At 38.3% G+C, this 19,353-nt stretch overlaps 1 protein-coding gene across 6 annotated transcripts in view; it reads right to left on the bottom strand.

Annotated features, from left to right (window-relative positions):
• ROBO1 (roundabout guidance receptor 1) overlaps positions 1-19,353 on the bottom strand; it is a 693,788-nt gene that overhangs the window by 33,424 nt on the left and 641,011 nt on the right. For 5 of the 6 annotated variants that reach the window (XM_038135498.1, XM_038135488.1, XM_038135479.1 and 2 more), the window contains 6 exons: positions 18,999-19,120; positions 16,604-16,835; positions 15,242-15,363; positions 11,132-11,303; positions 3,854-4,051; positions 427-453 (listed from right to left, as the gene is read on the bottom strand). In XM_038135498.1, the coding sequence (XP_037991426.1) occupies positions 427-453; positions 3,854-4,051; positions 11,132-11,303; positions 15,242-15,363; positions 16,604-16,835; positions 18,999-19,120 (873 nt within the window). The remainder of the gene's footprint in view (positions 1-426; positions 454-3,853; positions 4,052-11,131; positions 11,304-15,241; positions 15,364-16,603; positions 16,836-18,998; positions 19,121-19,353) is intronic. The other variant, XM_038135509.1, reaches the window with a different exon arrangement.

Raw genomic sequence — 19,353 nt, 5'->3', positions numbered from 1 at the left:
ACAAATATTTCACCAGCTATAATCTCACTGAATCTCTTTCAAGTCAGCATCTGGGCTCTGCTAAGTCATTCATCCTCCACCAGAAGCACCTTTTGCATCTCTAGATGTGGATGGCCAAACTACTCCCTTAGACTATGCAGGAAGAGAGCCCAGGTTGTACATACTGACAAGATCATGCTACATAATGGCATGCTGGCATGGAATGGTGTGCTTTGAAATGGTACACACAAATAGAAAATATTGTCAGCCACAAAGCAAATGCACAGTACTCAGAGAACAAATGATGATACCTGTCATTAATGACATTGTTTAAAAAAAAAAGCCCTTCAGAACAGCTGGGCTGGTTGGTTATGTCAGAGAAAGAGAAATAGTACCACAAACACATGCTTAAGTAACAAAGAAGGGGGGAAAAGTGCAAATATATACCTGTTGGTGTGAAGGTAAAAGACGGGACTGAAAAATCAAAACAAAATACAAACTGGTTATTAAGCTGAAGAGAGAAAGGGAAACATACCACATTAGTATAAATCTAGCAGACAGCTGAACATAAAACAAATATATATAACTAACCCACTAGTTCAATCACATTGATATAAAAATAAAACTGAAATTTCAATTCAGAAAGAAGATCGTCTCTGCAGGTACTATTTTGAAAAAAAAAAGGCAAAAAAGCAAAAAGCTTGATATTCTATTGTACTCCTGAGGGGATGAGACTGTGGTTTAGCCTTTCAAATCCTTCTCAGCTTGGTATTTTAAGTTTTTTTCTGAAAATCCTAGCACAAACAAAACCCCCACACTGTTAATCATTCTAGAATGCAGAATGACAAATTCCTTAACAAAGCCTTATCAAGGTCCTATTGAATCTTATCTGCAGTTCACTAAGTAAATGCTCATTACACTGAACTAATAGGATCGCTTAAGTATTCAGTAAGGAAATAATAATCATAAAAAGGAACAAAGAGAACTGCTGTTTTACTGCCTCTGAATCAAGAATGGCACCAACTCTCGCTGCAATGAAGACACTAAAATCTACTGCAGCAATTAATTTTTGTTTTCAGAGATAAGACTGTTATACAGAGTAATTATCTTTCTGTTTTAAATAATCACCAATAAAAGAAAAACCTCTCTAGATTTAACACCTTTCTACCTTCCAACCCTTGGCTTTAAGAGGGAAAGGTTAACAACAAAACAATGACAGTGCTTGACAATCTTCTTTCTCACAGCTACTATAAATCCTCTTTGGATCAATAGGGTCTCTAATCCAAATACAGAGCAGCAGCATCTGCTCTTCCTATCAGCACATGCTCCCCCTCCTGTTGACAAGACAGTATCGTTTTCCTCTCACTGGTGGCAGAACAAGGCTAACATTGCCCTTTCTGATCTAATGACAGTGAAAGGTAAGAGAAACAATCAAATATTCACTAAAAACAGCCTGGAGACAGAAGGCAATCAGCAAAGCCAGAACAGAAAGAAAAGGTTCTGGCTAAGAGAACAACTTCTTAATTGTATTTTTTTTAAGAACTCTGAAGTTTGTGGGGAGTATAATGAGTCTTGTTATAATTTAGGATATGCTGTAGGTTTACACCCTTTTTATCGGGCCAATTTATTTCCAGGGATATGATACTAAGAAAAAGAAAAGAAAAATGGAATATTTGGGCATTTTAGGCTCTATTTGTAACAAAGCTTTTTTTCTTAGGAATACCATAGAATTTTCCTTGAGCCAGGCCTTTTCACATAGTTAGGTTTAATTTAGTTATATTTAAAATATAGAACCATAGTAACAAGCTTTCATTAAAATAGAACGGTCATTTAAACCTGAGCTTGATTCCAAAGAGAATGAAGAACCTCAAAATAATTTGCAATCACAGGGACATGAAAAATAATCTTAAGCTACTGCCTCATTACTCTTCTGTGAACTAAGTACTAAACCTGGTTTTGTTTCTTAAGGAACTGAGGAGGTTCAACTGAAAGAAATCTTATTGCTACCACATGAAAGAATGACTTAATTCTCAGAGCTTCTACTAATAAACTCTTCCGAGTGTGTAAGACTGCTAGTAGAGTATGCATGTGTGGGAGTAGTGAAGTATTTTAACAGATGACAGGCCTGAAGCTAAATATAAAAATAAATAAATGCAAGACTGAAGAAAGTTTGGGCTTGCAGTGATGACTTGATGAACTGCAGAGTGGCAAACTACTTTGCAATTCATATTTCACTAAAGATAGGTTTTGTCTTTGAAGAATACTTGATATCAGAGATACACACCCTACTCTTCTGTACACTTTCATTTAAACTCCCCCTAAATGACACAAAAGATATTTTTACAGATATTGAAAAACACAGCTGTTTTGAACAATAGCTGATGCCACTGAAGTAAGCATTTTTAAGGACAAATTGTATGCCTTTTGCTTAATCATAGGTACTGGTGAAAGCACAGTGATGTTAGTGTGATAGAGCTGTAGAAAGGCAGTGTGGCAGCATGCTATTAGTAAAACAAAACAGCGCAGGCCAGTGCAGCACTATATGGGAGGCTGTCCTGCCCTAAATCCCAGAAGAACACAATCAAGGGTGCAATTCCTCCCCAATTCACTCGGCTGCAACTCCACTACAACCACTGCACCTTAAGCCCACAGTGAACACTGGTACTTCAATAACAGGGAGGACATCTCAGCTCTGCAACACTCCAGACATATTTCCATGTTTCCACTCACTCATTTGCTATTTTTAGCTTCTTTTACACAGCAATGTATTGCTGCTGTTTAAAACCACTTGGTTTGATTTGCCTGTCTTGCCCATAACACATTCATTCTTGGGGACTAAAGAATGTAATCTCATGACACCTTTCATACACGAAGATGCGTCCACCTTTTAAACTTTGGCTTGTCTTCTGATTGCTATATGTCAAATATAACCCCTCTAGTTCTTCAAAAGCAGGACCTCCCATTTTCTGATTCATTCCAAAATTTATGGTTCTCACTCTATAATTACCTATGAGGTACTGCTTTGAGATGTAATGAACTGTAGCTCATTGAATTCAGCTTTAATTTCCAGACTTAACCTGGAAATTATTTGATCTGGAGGAGTGAAGTTTTTATTCCAGAAGATCTTCCAGGTAGAGATTTTAGTTTTGTTTGTCAGAGAGTATACTGAAAAGCACTGCTTTACCACTGACAATATGATATATAAGAAGTATCAATAACATGAAATAAAATGAAAATAAGAAGTGCTTTAAGTTAGCCCCACTGCTGCCATTCTAACTAAACACAGATGCAGGATGGGATATCCCCAGAACTCGGTCCCAGCCAAGGGTCTCACAACAGCATTTATGAAAAGAGTTGGAAAACAGACTGACTGCTGTGCTTTTGCAAACAGCCACACTTTCCCCAGAACAGGAGAAATTCAAGTACCCACACCCAAAGTGTTACTGCAATGTACACCACTGTTAGCACTCCCAGCAGCAGGCAAAGCACTGGATGGGGGGACAAGGAGCTGCCATCCACTGCAGATGGCTCCTCTTCAGATGATACGGTGTCAGAAAGCAAGGGCACATTGGAAGCTCCTGTCCTTAAACCCGTCTTTAACTTTCTCATTTGTAGGAATATCTTTTTAGAAAGCTACTCCTGGTATTCAGCTCAAAACTTATGCTCCAAAGCCAGACTTAGCACGTTATGTAAATATTGCTGTTCTCTGCACTGGCTTCTGACCCACACTTCATGAAAGTACTGAAGCAAGCTGATAATTCCTTATTTGAACCTGAGAAGAACAAGAGACTGATGACAAAATAAATAGGCAGCAAACAGGCATTCAGCAGCCTGTTTGCTATCCTATTTCAGACTGAAATAGATAAGAGGGCACCTTTTCTGATACCAGCATAAGTACTCGTGAGTCCATTCCTCTTCTTCCTGTGGCGATACAACCAGATGCTGAAGACCATGAGGATAATCCAACAGGCTGCACCAATGCCAGCAATAAAGGCAGGCTGCTTTACTACATCAGAAATCTGCTGGGCTAAACTGACTTGGTCTTCTGAAGACACGGGGTTTCCATGAGAATCTGAAACAGAAGACACCCATAACAGACAATTAATTTGAATGGACAGCTGTAAAAGGCAGCACGGAAAGAGCTGACATAATTTCAGTCCAGTTTCGCAAGGTAAAATCTTTAAGACTGCTCTTCAAAATCTCACTTCTACAGGGCTAGACAAAAGTGGTTTGTTTTCTGTACAAGACAGGTACCTCCAGTATCAGACTTTTGTTTGCTTACAAAAGCTGCTAAAATCAGGCTACCAGGTATACAAATAGAAAGGCTCCTAAATTACAAACCTGTGGACTGCTCCTTTTTTGTTTTTCTTTCATTTTAAAAAAGCAACATCAGCTTCATAAATTTATTCAGAAAATCAGTAAAAAACACACCAAGGGAGAAAAAGCTCTACTATGAAACATGAGCAGCAATGTGAATGGGCTCCCCAAATGTCCACTCTCAGTTACAAATTTAAACTACATTCACATGAGGTTGGTATTGAGGAAGATATTTTAATCTAGCAGTTCTTGATAGATTACCTAAATCTTGTATTACACAGTCTCATGTACTGCTTGCAGTCTCTTACTTTGACCTCAATTAAAAAAGGACTGAATATTTAAAAATATGTAGAAAAGTAAAACTACTTTATAGTATATAATATAACCAATCCTGCCCCCTTAAATATGGATGAAAAAGCTAAAGGGTAACTAAAAAATGATTTATGAATTGCTAAAAACAGTCAAGGAGTTTCATTAGTAATGAACAAGAAATGCTTTTCAAAACCAGTTTAGCCTTAAATACCCCACATCAAAATAAAGAACATGTATTTTCCACAGACTATTATTTTTTTTTTTTTTTCATAGAGACAGCACCTTTCAGAATTGGTCTTTTCTGCTCTTTCTGTACTGAACTTTTGCAGGAACCTTCTGGGAACAGCAGTAAGAAGACCCAGTTAGTGACCAAGCTTTCTGACTGAAGTGAAGCAACTCAAAGCCAAAATACTGCCTTCCTGATGCTTTATCACCACGTTGAGTGCTCACTGGAAATTTCATTACTGCACAGGGCATGGGCAAGAATTCAAAGCCTTTACTCAGAGCGGATATTGCTTTACACATTCCACAGCTTGCTCTTTGAAATAACTACTTTTACTCCTATATAAATCCAAGAGATAGGTGCTTTATACTATTGGTAGAGACATCAATTTGAGAATGAGAGATTAGTGTTTTAAGGAGAAAGGTGCTGTTATTAATTCTATTAATATGAGCTATATAAGAAATGAAAACCTATTTGCTTAAAACCAGTATCTTTTCCTTATGAACTAAGCAGTGAATAGAATTTTTTTATGATGGCAACTTGCATTATGCCAAAATAAGCCCACATAAAATATAGGAAACTGCAATACAAACAAGAGATAGAATCACAACAAATTATTTCCTCTGGAAAAGGATACTTTTTTTAATGGAAAAGGTTAAATTAGTAACAGCTTCTCCCAGTGAAGGATTCCAGATTCCAGTTTTTGCGACCTTGAAGTCAAATATCTATTTTGGCGAGAAATCACCCCCACCCTTGACTGCTACCTTATTGGAAATTTTATTTCATATTTCAGCTCTCTCCATCTTCTGTGATCCTAAGTGCACTGCCTAGCCTGAAAGTTCACCAGGCAGACTCATTCTTTTCTTACTAATACACTCTTTGTGTCTGCTGGGTTTATGGATTTCACGCCTATTTGTGCAAGGTTAAGATGGGTTGCTTCAGATTTTATGGAGACAGCCAAGTGAAGTTCCACACAAGTGGCCAGATGGGCTTAAATGTATAAAGTACACTGTGACCAATGAATTAAAGCTGTCATCTCATCTTTTGTCTCTCTGCAGCTGAGGCCATATTAAGATATGAAAACTTGCAACATCAGTCTCCTTTTCAAAATGAGTAATTTCTGTGGTTTTAAACAGCTACAGTCCCTTATACAACTTAATGGAATAGAATAAAACATTTATGGATAGCCTCTGGTCCTGAATAAATAAAAGTGATAAATATTTTTTGTCTCATCCTTAAAATAGATATTTAAAAACAATAAATCCAGGAGAAAAAAATAATCACAAACTCAAAAACCAAATAAGAATGTTTTCTAAACATGTCAACAATTCAGCCATACAGAAACACAGCACTTTTATGAACAGTTTGCATTGCCCAGTCAACATGGGACTGATTATTATAAAATCCTGAAGAATCTTTGACTGTTTATTATCCTAATTTTAAATTGACATCAACTTCATGCCATTATTTTACTTGCAAGGGTAAGAGCAGCATAATAATGAACTTTCTTTTAAGAAATTAGGCCTCTGGCACATTGAATATGGGTGGACTATTAGAGCCAATACATATGCTGGTATATATCTGTGCATATGGGAAAGAGAAAAATGCATCTATGTTCACATATAGTCAAATAAATAGCATAAGAAGAGATGGAAGGCCTTTCAAGAGGTTACATTTGACTACATCCTACTCCTCTTGTAATTCAAAAATAGAGAGCAAGCTAAATATACAGAGAATGAAATTTAGTGACCTCCTCATCACTAAACACTTCCAGGAACATTACCTTGGAAGCCTTTCTTTGAGAAGGGCATGTTCCCTCTCCCTAGTAGCCCAGTGAGATCCTGAACAATCAGTCTTGGAAATAACTCTTGAACTAAAAAAAACCCCTAGTTTTTCTTAATCCAAGGAAATTTCTGGAACTTTGACTGACATATAAATGGTTCATAATGAGCATTCCTGTTCCTGCTTGCACTCTTCAGGGAGATGTGCCAAAACAATAAGGGAACATAAACATTCTATGGCAAAGTGCATCCTACTGCCAGAGCAGCAGCCGCAGCATTTAATGTACTTGGAAATGCCTCAGAGTTGTTGGAGCAGGCTGATCCCACAGCTCCCTGAAACCAGCATATTATCACAGTGACTCATCCCTTCTTCTACCCCAAGATAAGAGCTTGCTTTTTAATCACAGATAATGTTGCTCTGGCTATTGCTCACAAGCTACTTGATTTGAATGTCTTGAAGCTCCAAGTTTCAAACTTCAATGAAAACTAATTAGAATTTACATAGAGAAGAACTGGAACCTCTAATCCTCTAGTGTTTAATAGTCATATAAATAATAATAATGTGAAAACTAACATTTAAGTTGCTAAATGATAAATAAAAGATTAATATCCATTTAATACTTGAATGCCAAAGATTCAGAAAAGACAGAAAATTCCAGGTTCACACGTTAGCAAGTAGCTTAACTTTGCCTTGTGCAAGTATAACCTATGGAATGGTACTTTTCCATATGTATGTCTCATTCAGTATACAAAATGTACAAACACTGAGTAGGAATATCTAAATGGTGATGACATTGTTAACTCTGGCAGTTAAAAACTTGCAAAACATCTGAAACCTGTAACATATTGTTTGAGTGTTATCTCAAATGTATGTGCATGATGCAATATGAAAATTGCTTGGTGAAATATTACCGAAGTAAGAATATGCTATTTTGTCTCTTTTCTAGATATATGTTTCCTAAACTGATAACATATCAATTGTGCACTTCAATCTTTTAACATACAGCTTGAGGTGACAGCACCAAACTGATTTGAAAGGGTTTTCTATGAGGGGTAAAAATAAAGATTACTTTCTTAAGTTGTTTGCAGGCCACAAACAAAAGTATCAACAAAAAAACCCTTACATCTATCACACTCAAAGTACCTTAAGGGCTGACAGAAGAATAACCTGAAGGCATGCTAGCTAGTTCACAAATCACATCTCCTAAATTAAGCAGTTAGAATAATAAAGATTCAATGAGACCTTCTTGTGTTTTGTACACTTGAGACATCCTCTGGTTAAATAATACACTCAATATTTACAGTAATTGTGCAGACATCTCTTAATAAATAACTGCATACCATATATTCACACAAATTATGTGTTTAAGAGTAACATTAACTGCAGTTTTGGGGCTTCTCAGAGCTGGTACCAGAAACAAATCCATCACAACACGTTCCAATGTTACTACTTACCTGTCAACAAGCATAGGTAATGGTGCCAAGCTACCACAGGCAGTATCCCATCACTCTACAAAAGCTAGACTACAGATCAGCAAAACACTGTTTGCTAATTCTCATCTTTCTGTACACAGCATTTTTGTAAACAATGTCTTTAAGTTACATGTTATGACAAGAAAATAAAAGGTTCTATTGAAATTCTGCAATTTTGTTTCTCCACAGCACATTGTTATAGGCATAATATTGTGAGCTGTGGCTAGGTCTCATGATTTTTTTTTTCCTTAAAACCAAAACTTTTGCAGTCTTTCTTTATGTAAAATATCTTCTCTTAAAAAAAAAAAAAAACACAAACATTTTTTAAGTCCTTTCCACAAAAAGCATTTAAAGGTCATTCAAAAGCCAAGAGAAAAATTCAGAAGCTTCATGCAGGGTGTTTTGAGGAGACACATAATTTTTCATTGGATCTCATGATTTTATGAATAACAAGCAAGTTATTTTGTTGGCTTGTCTCTGGTGGCACGGGAAGTCTGGGGTACCACAGCTCAGTGAGCTGCTTCATGTCAGCAGAGACGTGGAAAATGAAAGAGCTTCGAGATTACAATTTGTACCTGTCTTTGTAACAGGTTAAGTGCGTGCACAAGGTCATTTATCACAGCTCAGCTGATGCGTGGGACTGCGACTGCACGCCTCAGCTCCCGGGGAATCCAATGCCTCCTGTCCTCCCCTCTCCTTCTGGAAGGCGGCCCCGGAAAGGTGACACTTCCTCCTGTCACACACTCGGCTGAGGCTCTGCCCAGGCATGTCCCAGAGTCACAAACCTGGGAGCATCCCACATGATACACAGGCTCAAAGAGGAGACCTAGACACAGCCCAGTCTCATGTTTTTGTATGAAAAACACATTATAAGGAGACAGATGTTGGATTTTAATGAGAAGTTCTTATTTAAAAAGTGAGCCTCAGAATCACAAGTATATTCTGTTTTCACACATGGAATTCCCATTCGTATTTTTTTTTTAAATGAAGGATTGCACTAATTCAGGCATCAGGAAAAGATTTCCTGAAGTAATGGTTGGGAGCAGGGTCAGAAATATAGTAACTTGAAGCTGTCACACAGTTCTTAAAAGCACATACATACAGCATGCCAGGACTGTTTCAAACCTTCTACAAGGAGCACCTCAGTCTTCTTTCCTCCCCCTCCCTGGCCTCCCTTCCCTCTCTCTGTAACAATGTAATTTATTGCTGGTGAAAAGTGCCAACTGATGACATCAACAAATTAATTTTCTTTCTTCAGAAAGCTACCCAAAAAACTCTGCTCCCCCCCCCACACTGGGAGCACTTCGAAGAACTAGGAATCCAATTCCTTGAGGGGGCTGGAGGAGAACTTGCATCACAGGGCAGAGATGAATAATCTGCAGCCATTCTTCTACCTGGATGATTTAGGTTGATCAGTGCTACAAAAGAGTGCTAACATTTAAATTTAAGCAATAATTTTCAGCAGCCCCCTGCAGTTGCTGAAAGGGTTGTGGCACCATCTAGATATTTCATCGTTCAGTTTCTTGTGGCATGGATCTCCACAAGACTCCTGTCTCCACATCTTTGCCATGTAACAACCAAATTATGGGAGTCACTATAATACATCTAGATTTGGCCATGCCACCTTATTAGAGGCAAGCATTGAAAGCAAACTCCAACCATGGGGAAATAAGTGCATTCTACCAGATTTGCACACCGGAACACCTTTCAAGGTGTTGGATCACTTCTTGTTTTCCAACATAGTGACAATAAAGGCCAGGAACCCAGAAGTGGGCAAAAACCTTACCCTGACAGTCTCATTTGCTTCTTTTTCCACTTAACAAACCTCAAAGTGCTTAAGTCCCATTACAAAATTCACCTTGATTTAGAATTTGCTTATCATCAGACAAAAGGGGAAAAAAAGAAGTAGTTATGAAGCCTTTGGCTTTGAAGATTTGAGGCTATCCTCATAAACCTCACTAATGCACAATTTTCAAAACCTAAGCCACATAGAATAAGCTTGACTTTGACTGGCGCTAGAAAGCTGGTAATGGTAGCTGGCTGCAGAGAGGAACAATCCAACAAATAACTACATGGTTTTCCTGTAATAATTCCATATTAATGGAATATCATACAGGCTGTGTGCAATTTTATTGTAAAATCTCCATCAATGTAATTGAGAATCCTATACCTGTCTAATTTAAGTAAGCTAAAGATGGCCTTCCTTTTAATACCTAAGGAAATGTACAAGTAATTTTCCATATTAGTTGCTCTGTCTTGTTTTCACATGCTCTTAATTACAGATTTTTAAATACAACAAGTGAAATAAGAAGGTAGATCTACTAATGATACAGAGACAGACAGGACATAAAGTCCAAAGCAACATGCTGAGCTTGCTTTCATAATTATACATTGTAATGATAAGGTATTTTGCTCCAGGCATGCTATAAAGCAGCATATGACTATACTTAAAGCTACTTTAAATAATCTTCAGCTAACCAACAGCAAAGATGCATTTTTCCCAGAAACATCCAGGAGCAATATCCCTGGTCAACATTTATGACAGCAATGTTTGGTGTAAATGACATTAGAAAGTCAAATTTTAGTAAATCATTTGTGTACATCTTTTTTTTCTGTACTCAGGTTATTTACTAGCTTTCACACATAGTTGATATTTATTGTGCCTAATTTTAGGATGCTTGTTTTTTCTGCTTCAATAATGATATAATCTGGTCAAGACAAATTACATCCTGAAGTGGATCAACACCTAGTGATTCATACTCTCCTTCCTTTCACCCTACAAGATTTTAAGAATGAAAATTCACTTTGAAAATTCAACAACTAAAAAGTACTGCTGAACTGGGAGACCCCTGTGTTGTTTTAATCCCACCTTTAGAATGCAGTTCTAAGGCAAGTTTAAAACCAGAAATGCCAAATCCTGCTATTCCTGAGATCAAGTAACACTATCTATTTCACTTGTCTTGAAAGTATTTCTGGTGCCATAAAAGACAAAAGCAAACAAACAGAAGTCACCCAAACCAAGAGGCAGGATTACCAGGAAGCTTACCTAACTGGATAAACTGGGGATCGCTTTTCACTCCAGGTCCTGCCCCAGTGCTCGCAGCCACTTCCACACTGTATCGGATGCCGGGCACGAGGGAGGGGATGACCACGGAAAAGGTGGTGCCATCCACTGTCTTGTTTATGTGGTATCGGCTTTCATTGCCAAGGCACCAAACCTGCAGGGAAGCAAATGCACGGCACTTGTAAGTGTTTAAAATTCAACTCTGAAGGGGAAGAAGAAGGGAAGTTGACACATTCTTTCCTTCTGAATTAAGAAATTTACACTTAGTCACTGTTTTAACATCTGCAGTCGTGGATTGCTGTCCTAAGCCCTCACTGAATACTGAAAAGACACTTCTTGTTCCAATGAGCTGCTCTAACTACTACCATTGTGGCCACATTTCCCTTCACAGAGAAAAGCACGGCACAACCTCCCAAAGATATTTTCTGAGAATCGCAGTAAAGAACCTCAAAGAATGAAAAAACACATCTTATCTCATTTGGTGTGCCTGTGTTGTGCCAAAGTAGAATGAAATATGGAGATTGTTTACCCAAAGTGATGGTGTTTTGTTCCCTTGGTCTATCATGGCCAAGCGTGTCTCCAGACTGTCGGTCAGCAAACAGTCACAAAATTTTGTTCAGTGGAGTTGAGTGCTTGTGCAATTTCAGTTTAGATGTAGTGTAATATAGTATACAGTAATATAATATAATAAAGTAATTAATTAACCTTCTAATATAGAATCAAATGCACCTCTCTTCATCAAGGGGTTGCTGCTTTTACAATACCATTATTTGATGAGTTTATCACAATTCACTTAGAGTTCAACAAGTGCTACAAAATAAAACTACAAGCACAGAAGAAACAAGGGAAGCCACACAATCAAGAACTGTTCACATAAACAACAAAGTAAGAGCATTCAGTTAAATTAATTTTCAATTCTCTTCCTCAGGAATTATGTGTCACTCAAGTGCACAAACAGGTCTTTCATCAAATGACATCTTAAGAGAAATGATGGAATCCAAATGGTTTTGGTTTTTCTTTTTTTTTTTTTTTTTAGATGGCAGCAAGGGGCAAATATTGAGTGATATGCTATCTCGTAATTGAGACAACAGAGTGATATCAGATCTCAATTTTTGTATGAGACCAAGATACAGTTCTAATGACTTTGAGTCACAACTTTATATATTACGTCAGTGACATTAAATGGCTAGGAGAAATAATATGATGAGATATCTTTATCTCTTTAGGCCTGAACCACTGGTGTGGCAAATGCTTTTAGGAGGATGGCTGAACTTCCAACTGCTATTCAAGGTGAAGTAGCAGCTAATCTACATCTGCTAAAAAATGTCATGAAGCTGTGCCTATTTCCTTTTTGTGCCTCTTCCACAAATGTATTGCTCTACAAAGAACATTTATTCAGAAAGTTAAATTAGCTAAATTCAGTATTTTATCTGTAAAGAAGCAAACTTGGCTGAGAACAGCAGCATATCAGAACCTGGGCCAACTGTACACAGGAGGGAAGATTTTGCTTTCAACATATGGAGCTCCTAAAAGATTTAGTACCCAGATAGCTGCTTTAAATCCCTTGTGCAATTCTGCTATTGTGGAGACTGACAGGTGAGGGGGATAGACTTTCACATGCAGAACAATTGCTACAGCCCCTTCTGTACAGCCCTTTCTGCCTGGACACTGGAAATTTTATCTCACCTTCAGGACATTATAAAGACCCTTTTTCCTCCTCTGGATGCCACGGACTGCAACAAGGCTAGTGGGACACTGAGAGGATGTGAAATGCATTTTAAGTTCCTTTGAAATCGAATCCCAGCACAGGATGTGTGTAAGTGCTGCTGCAGAGCAGGCCAGCACATGAAGAGCACACTTTTTGTGTTCTGATACTACACAGAGACTATTTCAATCAGTGCTAGGGGTAAAACTATTACTAATACTGCTCTTGAATCCTAAGGAATGGGCACAAAAATGCTCTTACATAAATAAGAATTCAATTAAGTGAGGAACAAAAGACTCAAATCTACATTTGGACTTAAGTCAATTTCACAGAAATTATTACTGCTACCCTGTAAAATGGTGCATGTGCAAACAATGAAACATTTATTTCATTATGTACTTGTAATCATGAACTACTAATTCAGAAAAAAAAGCTTTTGTTTTTAGGTGCTCAAGTACATAAAGAAGTGCATGAAATCAGAATGTCAGGTCAAACATCAAGTTGTTCAGTACTTGCCATCCTACATTTGACTGTGTACATAAATAGGCAAGTGAAAATGAACCTTTAGATTGTTATAAAAGAAGAATGAATTCACAGACATAACAGACACGTAAGGGAAGAGAGAATTAGAATAACAAGAGAATTTATAATTTTATGTTAGAGAAGGAGAAAATTACTAATGGTGTGAATTTGAATTTCTGGAGTTTTGTGTATGCTACTGACAATTCTTCAATTAAGATAGTTTCCTTCTTCCTATTTGTTTATCCTTTAATTAAATTAGGTACATTCTTGTCTTTGATCTGAGTTGCTGAGAAAATAATGAACAACCCTACATATGCATACTTTTTTTTTTATTTTCTGAGAGAAAAGAGAAGATAGAAAAACAAAAGGGGAAGAGAAAAGAGAAAATTTCACAAGTCTTCTATTTCAATTTTTTTCTTGTTATTAGTTCTTAATCTAAAATCATCAGGTCTGGATTTCAGTAGTTTTTCTGACAAAACCAGTAATTACATATAGTAACTTCCATAGGAATGGCATATATATTTTCACAGATATTTTTATGTCAGTTTATGTGCTTTTCACCATGAAAAGGAAAACAATGGCATCAATGCAACAAATACAGATGCAAAATGCGCCACTGTGCCATCTACTGCTACATAAACACTACAGTGTGCTTGCTCCAGCATCTAGTAACCTGTCACCTCAAAATCCTGGGATTTGGGAGGTGGGGTATGGATTATATCCACTCAGAAATGTGAATTTCCTGACTTTTATCATTTTGTCATTGCAACCTTAACATTCCTTGAATGCAGCTTCTTGTTGTAAATAATTCTCAAGGTCTGGATTTAAATAAAATAACTGCACAAGTATTTTTTCCAATTACATTGTATTACATATCTGAAACTAGGCCATAAACAGATTTTATTTTACCAGTTGACCAGGTTCTGAAAAGGGTTTTATTATTCTAAATTGACCATGAAGCTTATAAATCTCTTCCCCTTCCCATTTTTACTGAGAAGAAAAAAAAAATCAGAATGAGTTTTGAGGGCTAGGAATATAGGTTTATAGCCCTGCATTTAAACCTGAAAAATAGCCAAGACATTCTAGTTTAAAAGATTTTCTTAATAATGTGCATTTTCAGGGGGCTAAAACCCAAGCTCCTGCCCTTCCATGGCTACAAAGCTTACTTGATATCTACATTTAAAACATCTATAGCTTGCTTAGGAAAAATAAACTTCATTTACTTTGCTATGTAAATTATCACCAAAAAATTTGAACTGCAAATTAGTCTGTGTTCATAAATTAATAAAAAACAATAAATATTTTAATATAATTTCAATTTGTTAAAAATTAAATAACGTAATGAGAACTGTGTTTGGAAGAAAAGAAAAAAATTCTATGCACTAACAGATTTATTATCATAGAAGCACATTCTTTCCTTTTAAGTTTTCCATTTGTTTTAACTACCCAATTACGCATAATTTACTCAGATCTTAACACTGTTAATTATTATCCCTGAGCTTTTCAACTCATTAAGGCTGTTTATATTTACTACCTTGGCCAGTGTCTTAGAGTCACAAAGTGGTTCTCAAACAGGTATGATTCCCTCTCTCCTTGTGTGTGCACTTCCCAAGTCATAATGAAGGCAAGGCAGGAGCTGTTTTAATTAAGAGTGTTGACCCTTTGCTTTGATTTATGGAGGCTGTTTTAATTGCCTGACACCACCTAGGCAGAATCCCTAAATTTGGAGTTTGATTCAAGGCAGTGGCTTTCTCTCCCATTTTCTCTGTGTAACCAGAAGATGGAGCCAAGCATCCACCAACAGCCCTTCCCTCATTACTTGGCCACGCTCTCTCTGCCAGGGGACCAAGCCGTGCCAGCAGTACCTTATATTCTTGAACCATCCCGTTCTGGTTGTCCTCAGGGGGTGGCTGCCAGGTGACCACGATTGCTGTCCCATTCCCATCGTTCTTAGTTACTGAAACACTCTGAGGTGGAGCGCTAGGAGCTGTTTGTTCGGAAAGAAGAATTGAATGATTATGTCTGTCACACCCACAAGTGAGTTTAAGTGGAAGATGGTTTCTGGGCTCTACAAATGCAATCTTTTCTGCCCACCCTTCACTGAGGGCAGTTTGTGCCCACAAGATGAAGTGATACTGAAGGAAAATGTATGACCCAAAACCAGGCTCTGAGTTCTGCTGTAGTTTTGCTGCGCAGGCCAGGAAAAGTAACACTCCAAACTGTACTCTCAGATATCCATTTACCTGCATGTCATAGTTCTGGGCAATGAGTTCCTCACTGGTCTCAAATCAGCTCATCCAGGATCAACAGTTTTGAAAAATAAATCCTATATAGTCCCCAGTCTAAATCTCAGTTCCTCTAGTATGTAAAAAATAATGAATAATACACAACTTACTAAAATCTGGACATAATGTGTTAGTTTTAACATATTTATAACAATATTTTGTTTTGAATTTGAAATGATCCTTCTAAAAAGGTGCTTAGCTGACACTTAGTATGAATGCAGCTATGCACACCTTTTGAACCACGTGCAGCAATGAACTGGAGCTACACAGTATTTCTAATGGGGGAGGAAGATAGAAAGGGAAAGGTTGCACATCCTAGCAGAAGCACCAAAACCCCTATTCAGAGGCACTGGCCACCTTGCATACTTATCATGCCTGTGCAGCAACAAAAGGAAAAGCTTTATGAACCTTGTCTTTTTAGCACATGTATGAGATGGAAATACATAATTTAGTCCACTCTATCTGTTGCCCTCATTCATCTTTCCATTTTGTCTCACTGATTGATCCATATATAAAAGCCTTCTAAAAACCATGGTTTTCATTCCCCCAGCTACACTGCTTTGATGATTTCTGTGGTGTCTGCTATCTACTCAAGATAGTGATTAGCAAGTGCTTGAATCTGACAGAAGTCACTTGTGACCAGCCCATGAACTCAGCAGGGAGGAGTGCACACACTGCAGGGAAGATAAAAAAGCGCATTTCTCATTGTGTGTTGGAGGGGATTTCTGCACATCCCTCTCTCTCTGTCTCTCATGCCTGGCTCAGAATATTTACTTCTGTGTCACCAAACAATTCACATAATGATCAGTCTCCTCTGCCACAGATTGCTGCTCTCAAACAGCATGCACTTCAAACAAGATCAAATAATGAACATATCAGAGGAAAGCCGGCCAGGCTGCTACTTCAAAAAGGAAAGATGAAGACAGTCTAGCTCCTACTTGCCTTCTTCCAGGGTCTTTGCAAATTTCACTTCACTATCTGCTCCCTGGAACTCATTAAAGAAAGGGCGGGCCTTGATTTCGTAGTTTACGCCTTTCTTCAGCTCCGGAATGACAACACTGTTTTTGGTGGGAGTCCGCACTTCAAAGATCAACCACTCTGATTCTCCATAAGATGCTGGTGTAGGCCGGTACAGAATTTTATATCCTTGAATATACTGGGATTGCTGGTCCACCTGGCAAGACAGCAGAACACAGAACATATCCATAAACAGACAGGAACCAGGGGTGATGCCCACGACACCGTGCATGGCCCCTGGACTATCCCTCCTGTTACTCAAAGCAAACATCACTGCCAAAGCAGATAAAGGCTCCTTGCATTACAGCAAATTACAGGCCTGACTCACAAGTGCATTTGATGCTGATAGAACTGTGCTGCTTTCCCTGGATTTAAACAGGCATTAAAGAAAGATAATGAAGTTGTATAATATGCCCAGCTCCACGAAATGAACAGTCTTTGCATCCATGGAGCAAAAGAGCTTGGCACAAGTCAGACTGCTGCCCAACCAAATCTGGAGAGCAGGGCTGGACACACAGGGAAAGGGAGATCTACACTGCCATGGCTCAGGGTGATGAATATGGAGATCAGAGAGAGAGCCTGTCAACTCTCCCGAGGTGTGGAAACTTCCCAAAACCTGTGAAATAAGCACCGCTTCCTGCCTGCTCCTTTTTTGAAAAAGCAAATTGAGAGGGTGGCCAGCTGGCACTGTGGCTGTGGCTGGGCTCTGTCAGAGGGCAGATCACTCCAAAGATTTCCCCCATGTCCACCCACTCAGTGGGAGGCCCTCTGCTAGAAGGAAAGGGCCAAGTTGCAAGAGAGAATATAAAACTCAGTGTGGTAACATGGATGAGACTTGGAAAAGCAAATCAAACTGATGCTCAGTGGTCCTGAGTGCTTTTGAAACTAAGGCAATTTTATACTAAATATATGGAGAAAGAGATCTAAGTGTAATCAAGGGCAGGTCCAATATGTTTGGCTATAGCTGAAACAGAAAGCTACCTTATACAACTGATCTTTAATGGAGCATTCATTATCTTTTTAACTGCTGGTTTCAATTTCTGATGAATAAAGAAGACCAATAACAACCACAATAAAATTTTTAAAATGCATCAGATTTTCCTGTTTTCAAAAAACTCATACAATGATATAATAAAACTGTGCGCTTGCAATTTCAATCCAAAGAGCAACACATTTCATTTTTAATAATCACATAAAGAATGCATGTGTTAGCTGAGACTGAGGTAATGCTTATTTTTGAAATTGCAGAGAAGCCACAGGCCACCCAAGAGACTGACAAAAGCTGCCTGTCTGGAAAAGGTTGTTCTGTAAGTAAAGGTCAAACAAAATTTGCTAGGAACCTCAAAGATGTTTTAATGCATTAGTTTAAAACAGGAGATTGCCTGCTACAGGTGGCCATACTGCAGGTGAGAGTGTAATTAATGTGCAACACAGCAGACATTATTGCAGCATCGAGGAGCCCTGGGTGTAGATCGGACTCCTTTGGGCTATGGCTCTTCTACAAAGTCAAAATGCCTTTTGTTCCTGTTCAAAATATTCTGCAATGGCATGGCCAGCCCATGCTGCCCCACACTATCCCTGCCAATATATTGGAATGTTCAGATGGAGGTCTCACAAAGACCTCAAAGCTCACTCCTTATGGTTTTATTTTTGTACATGGTATAATTATATCCCCAACTTTTTCTTAATTCTGCATTCCATTTTCAAACTGATCATTGAGTTACATTCCTCACTATCGCAGTTCCTCTGCTATGTCCTCCACGTGGCCAACCTTCTGCTTTCCTGCTGCCAGAGCAACGTCAATGTGACACTGCCTTTTTCACCTCTTCTCCTTGCACCAGGTGTACTTAGGGCACCACAGGAAAGGAGAGGTTCAGATGAGGGCTATCTGATTTGGGTGTGTTTGTCAGTGTCTCTGTAGCAGGAAGGTAACACTATCAAACAGAATTATGCAGTGTTTCTCTCTACAGGTGACTGACAGACAGGGAATTGCCCATGTTATCTCATTAAGGGACTGATATATGTCCTGCTGAAAGCAGTGGAAAGGCTTCAAGTGATATGACTGAGGAGGTCCTTTAGCTTCCAGAGGAGGACTCTGAAACCCTCACCCCATTGTAAACAGCACTCTCTATGGAGACAAAGATGGAGAAAATTGGTAAAATTTAATGAAAAAGCAGAGCACAAGTAGCACTTTCCCCAGGGAAAAACATTTGCAAGCATACAAAACTACTCAGCTTCTTAAAGTGTGACCCCACTGCAGTGGAAGCAGGACATCTCAACAGCACATGTAACCACCAGCAGGGTACAGATTTGTACTCACAGTCCAATGAACTTCAATTGAGGAGGAAGAAAGGATAGTAGGGTTGTGCAGGTGTAGCACCACGTCACCCAGCTCTCTCTGGACCTGCTTGTGATCCACACCTTGACTTGTTGGAGGAACATCTGCAATAATTTAAGATTCCATTCTCACAAGTACACATGATTGTTGACATAAGTACATGTAAATACAAATGAGTATGTCAGAAAGTATACGATGCTACCACTATTGAAGTTAAACTTAAGTACTTCCTAATCATGCCAGAAAAAACTACATGAAGCATTTCCTTGAGCAAATCACCAATGTTTAGGTAGTACCAACTCAAGACCCTGAACTTCCTTTGACAGAAATGTGAGGG

The sequence above is a fragment of the Motacilla alba genome, chromosome 1 (genome assembly GCF_015832195.1).
Source record: "Motacilla alba alba isolate MOTALB_02 chromosome 1, Motacilla_alba_V1.0_pri, whole genome shotgun sequence".
In the NCBI taxonomy this organism is placed as follows: Eukaryota; Metazoa; Chordata; class Aves; order Passeriformes; family Motacillidae; genus Motacilla; species Motacilla alba.
This window is presented reverse-complemented; position numbering and strand designations above follow the sequence as displayed.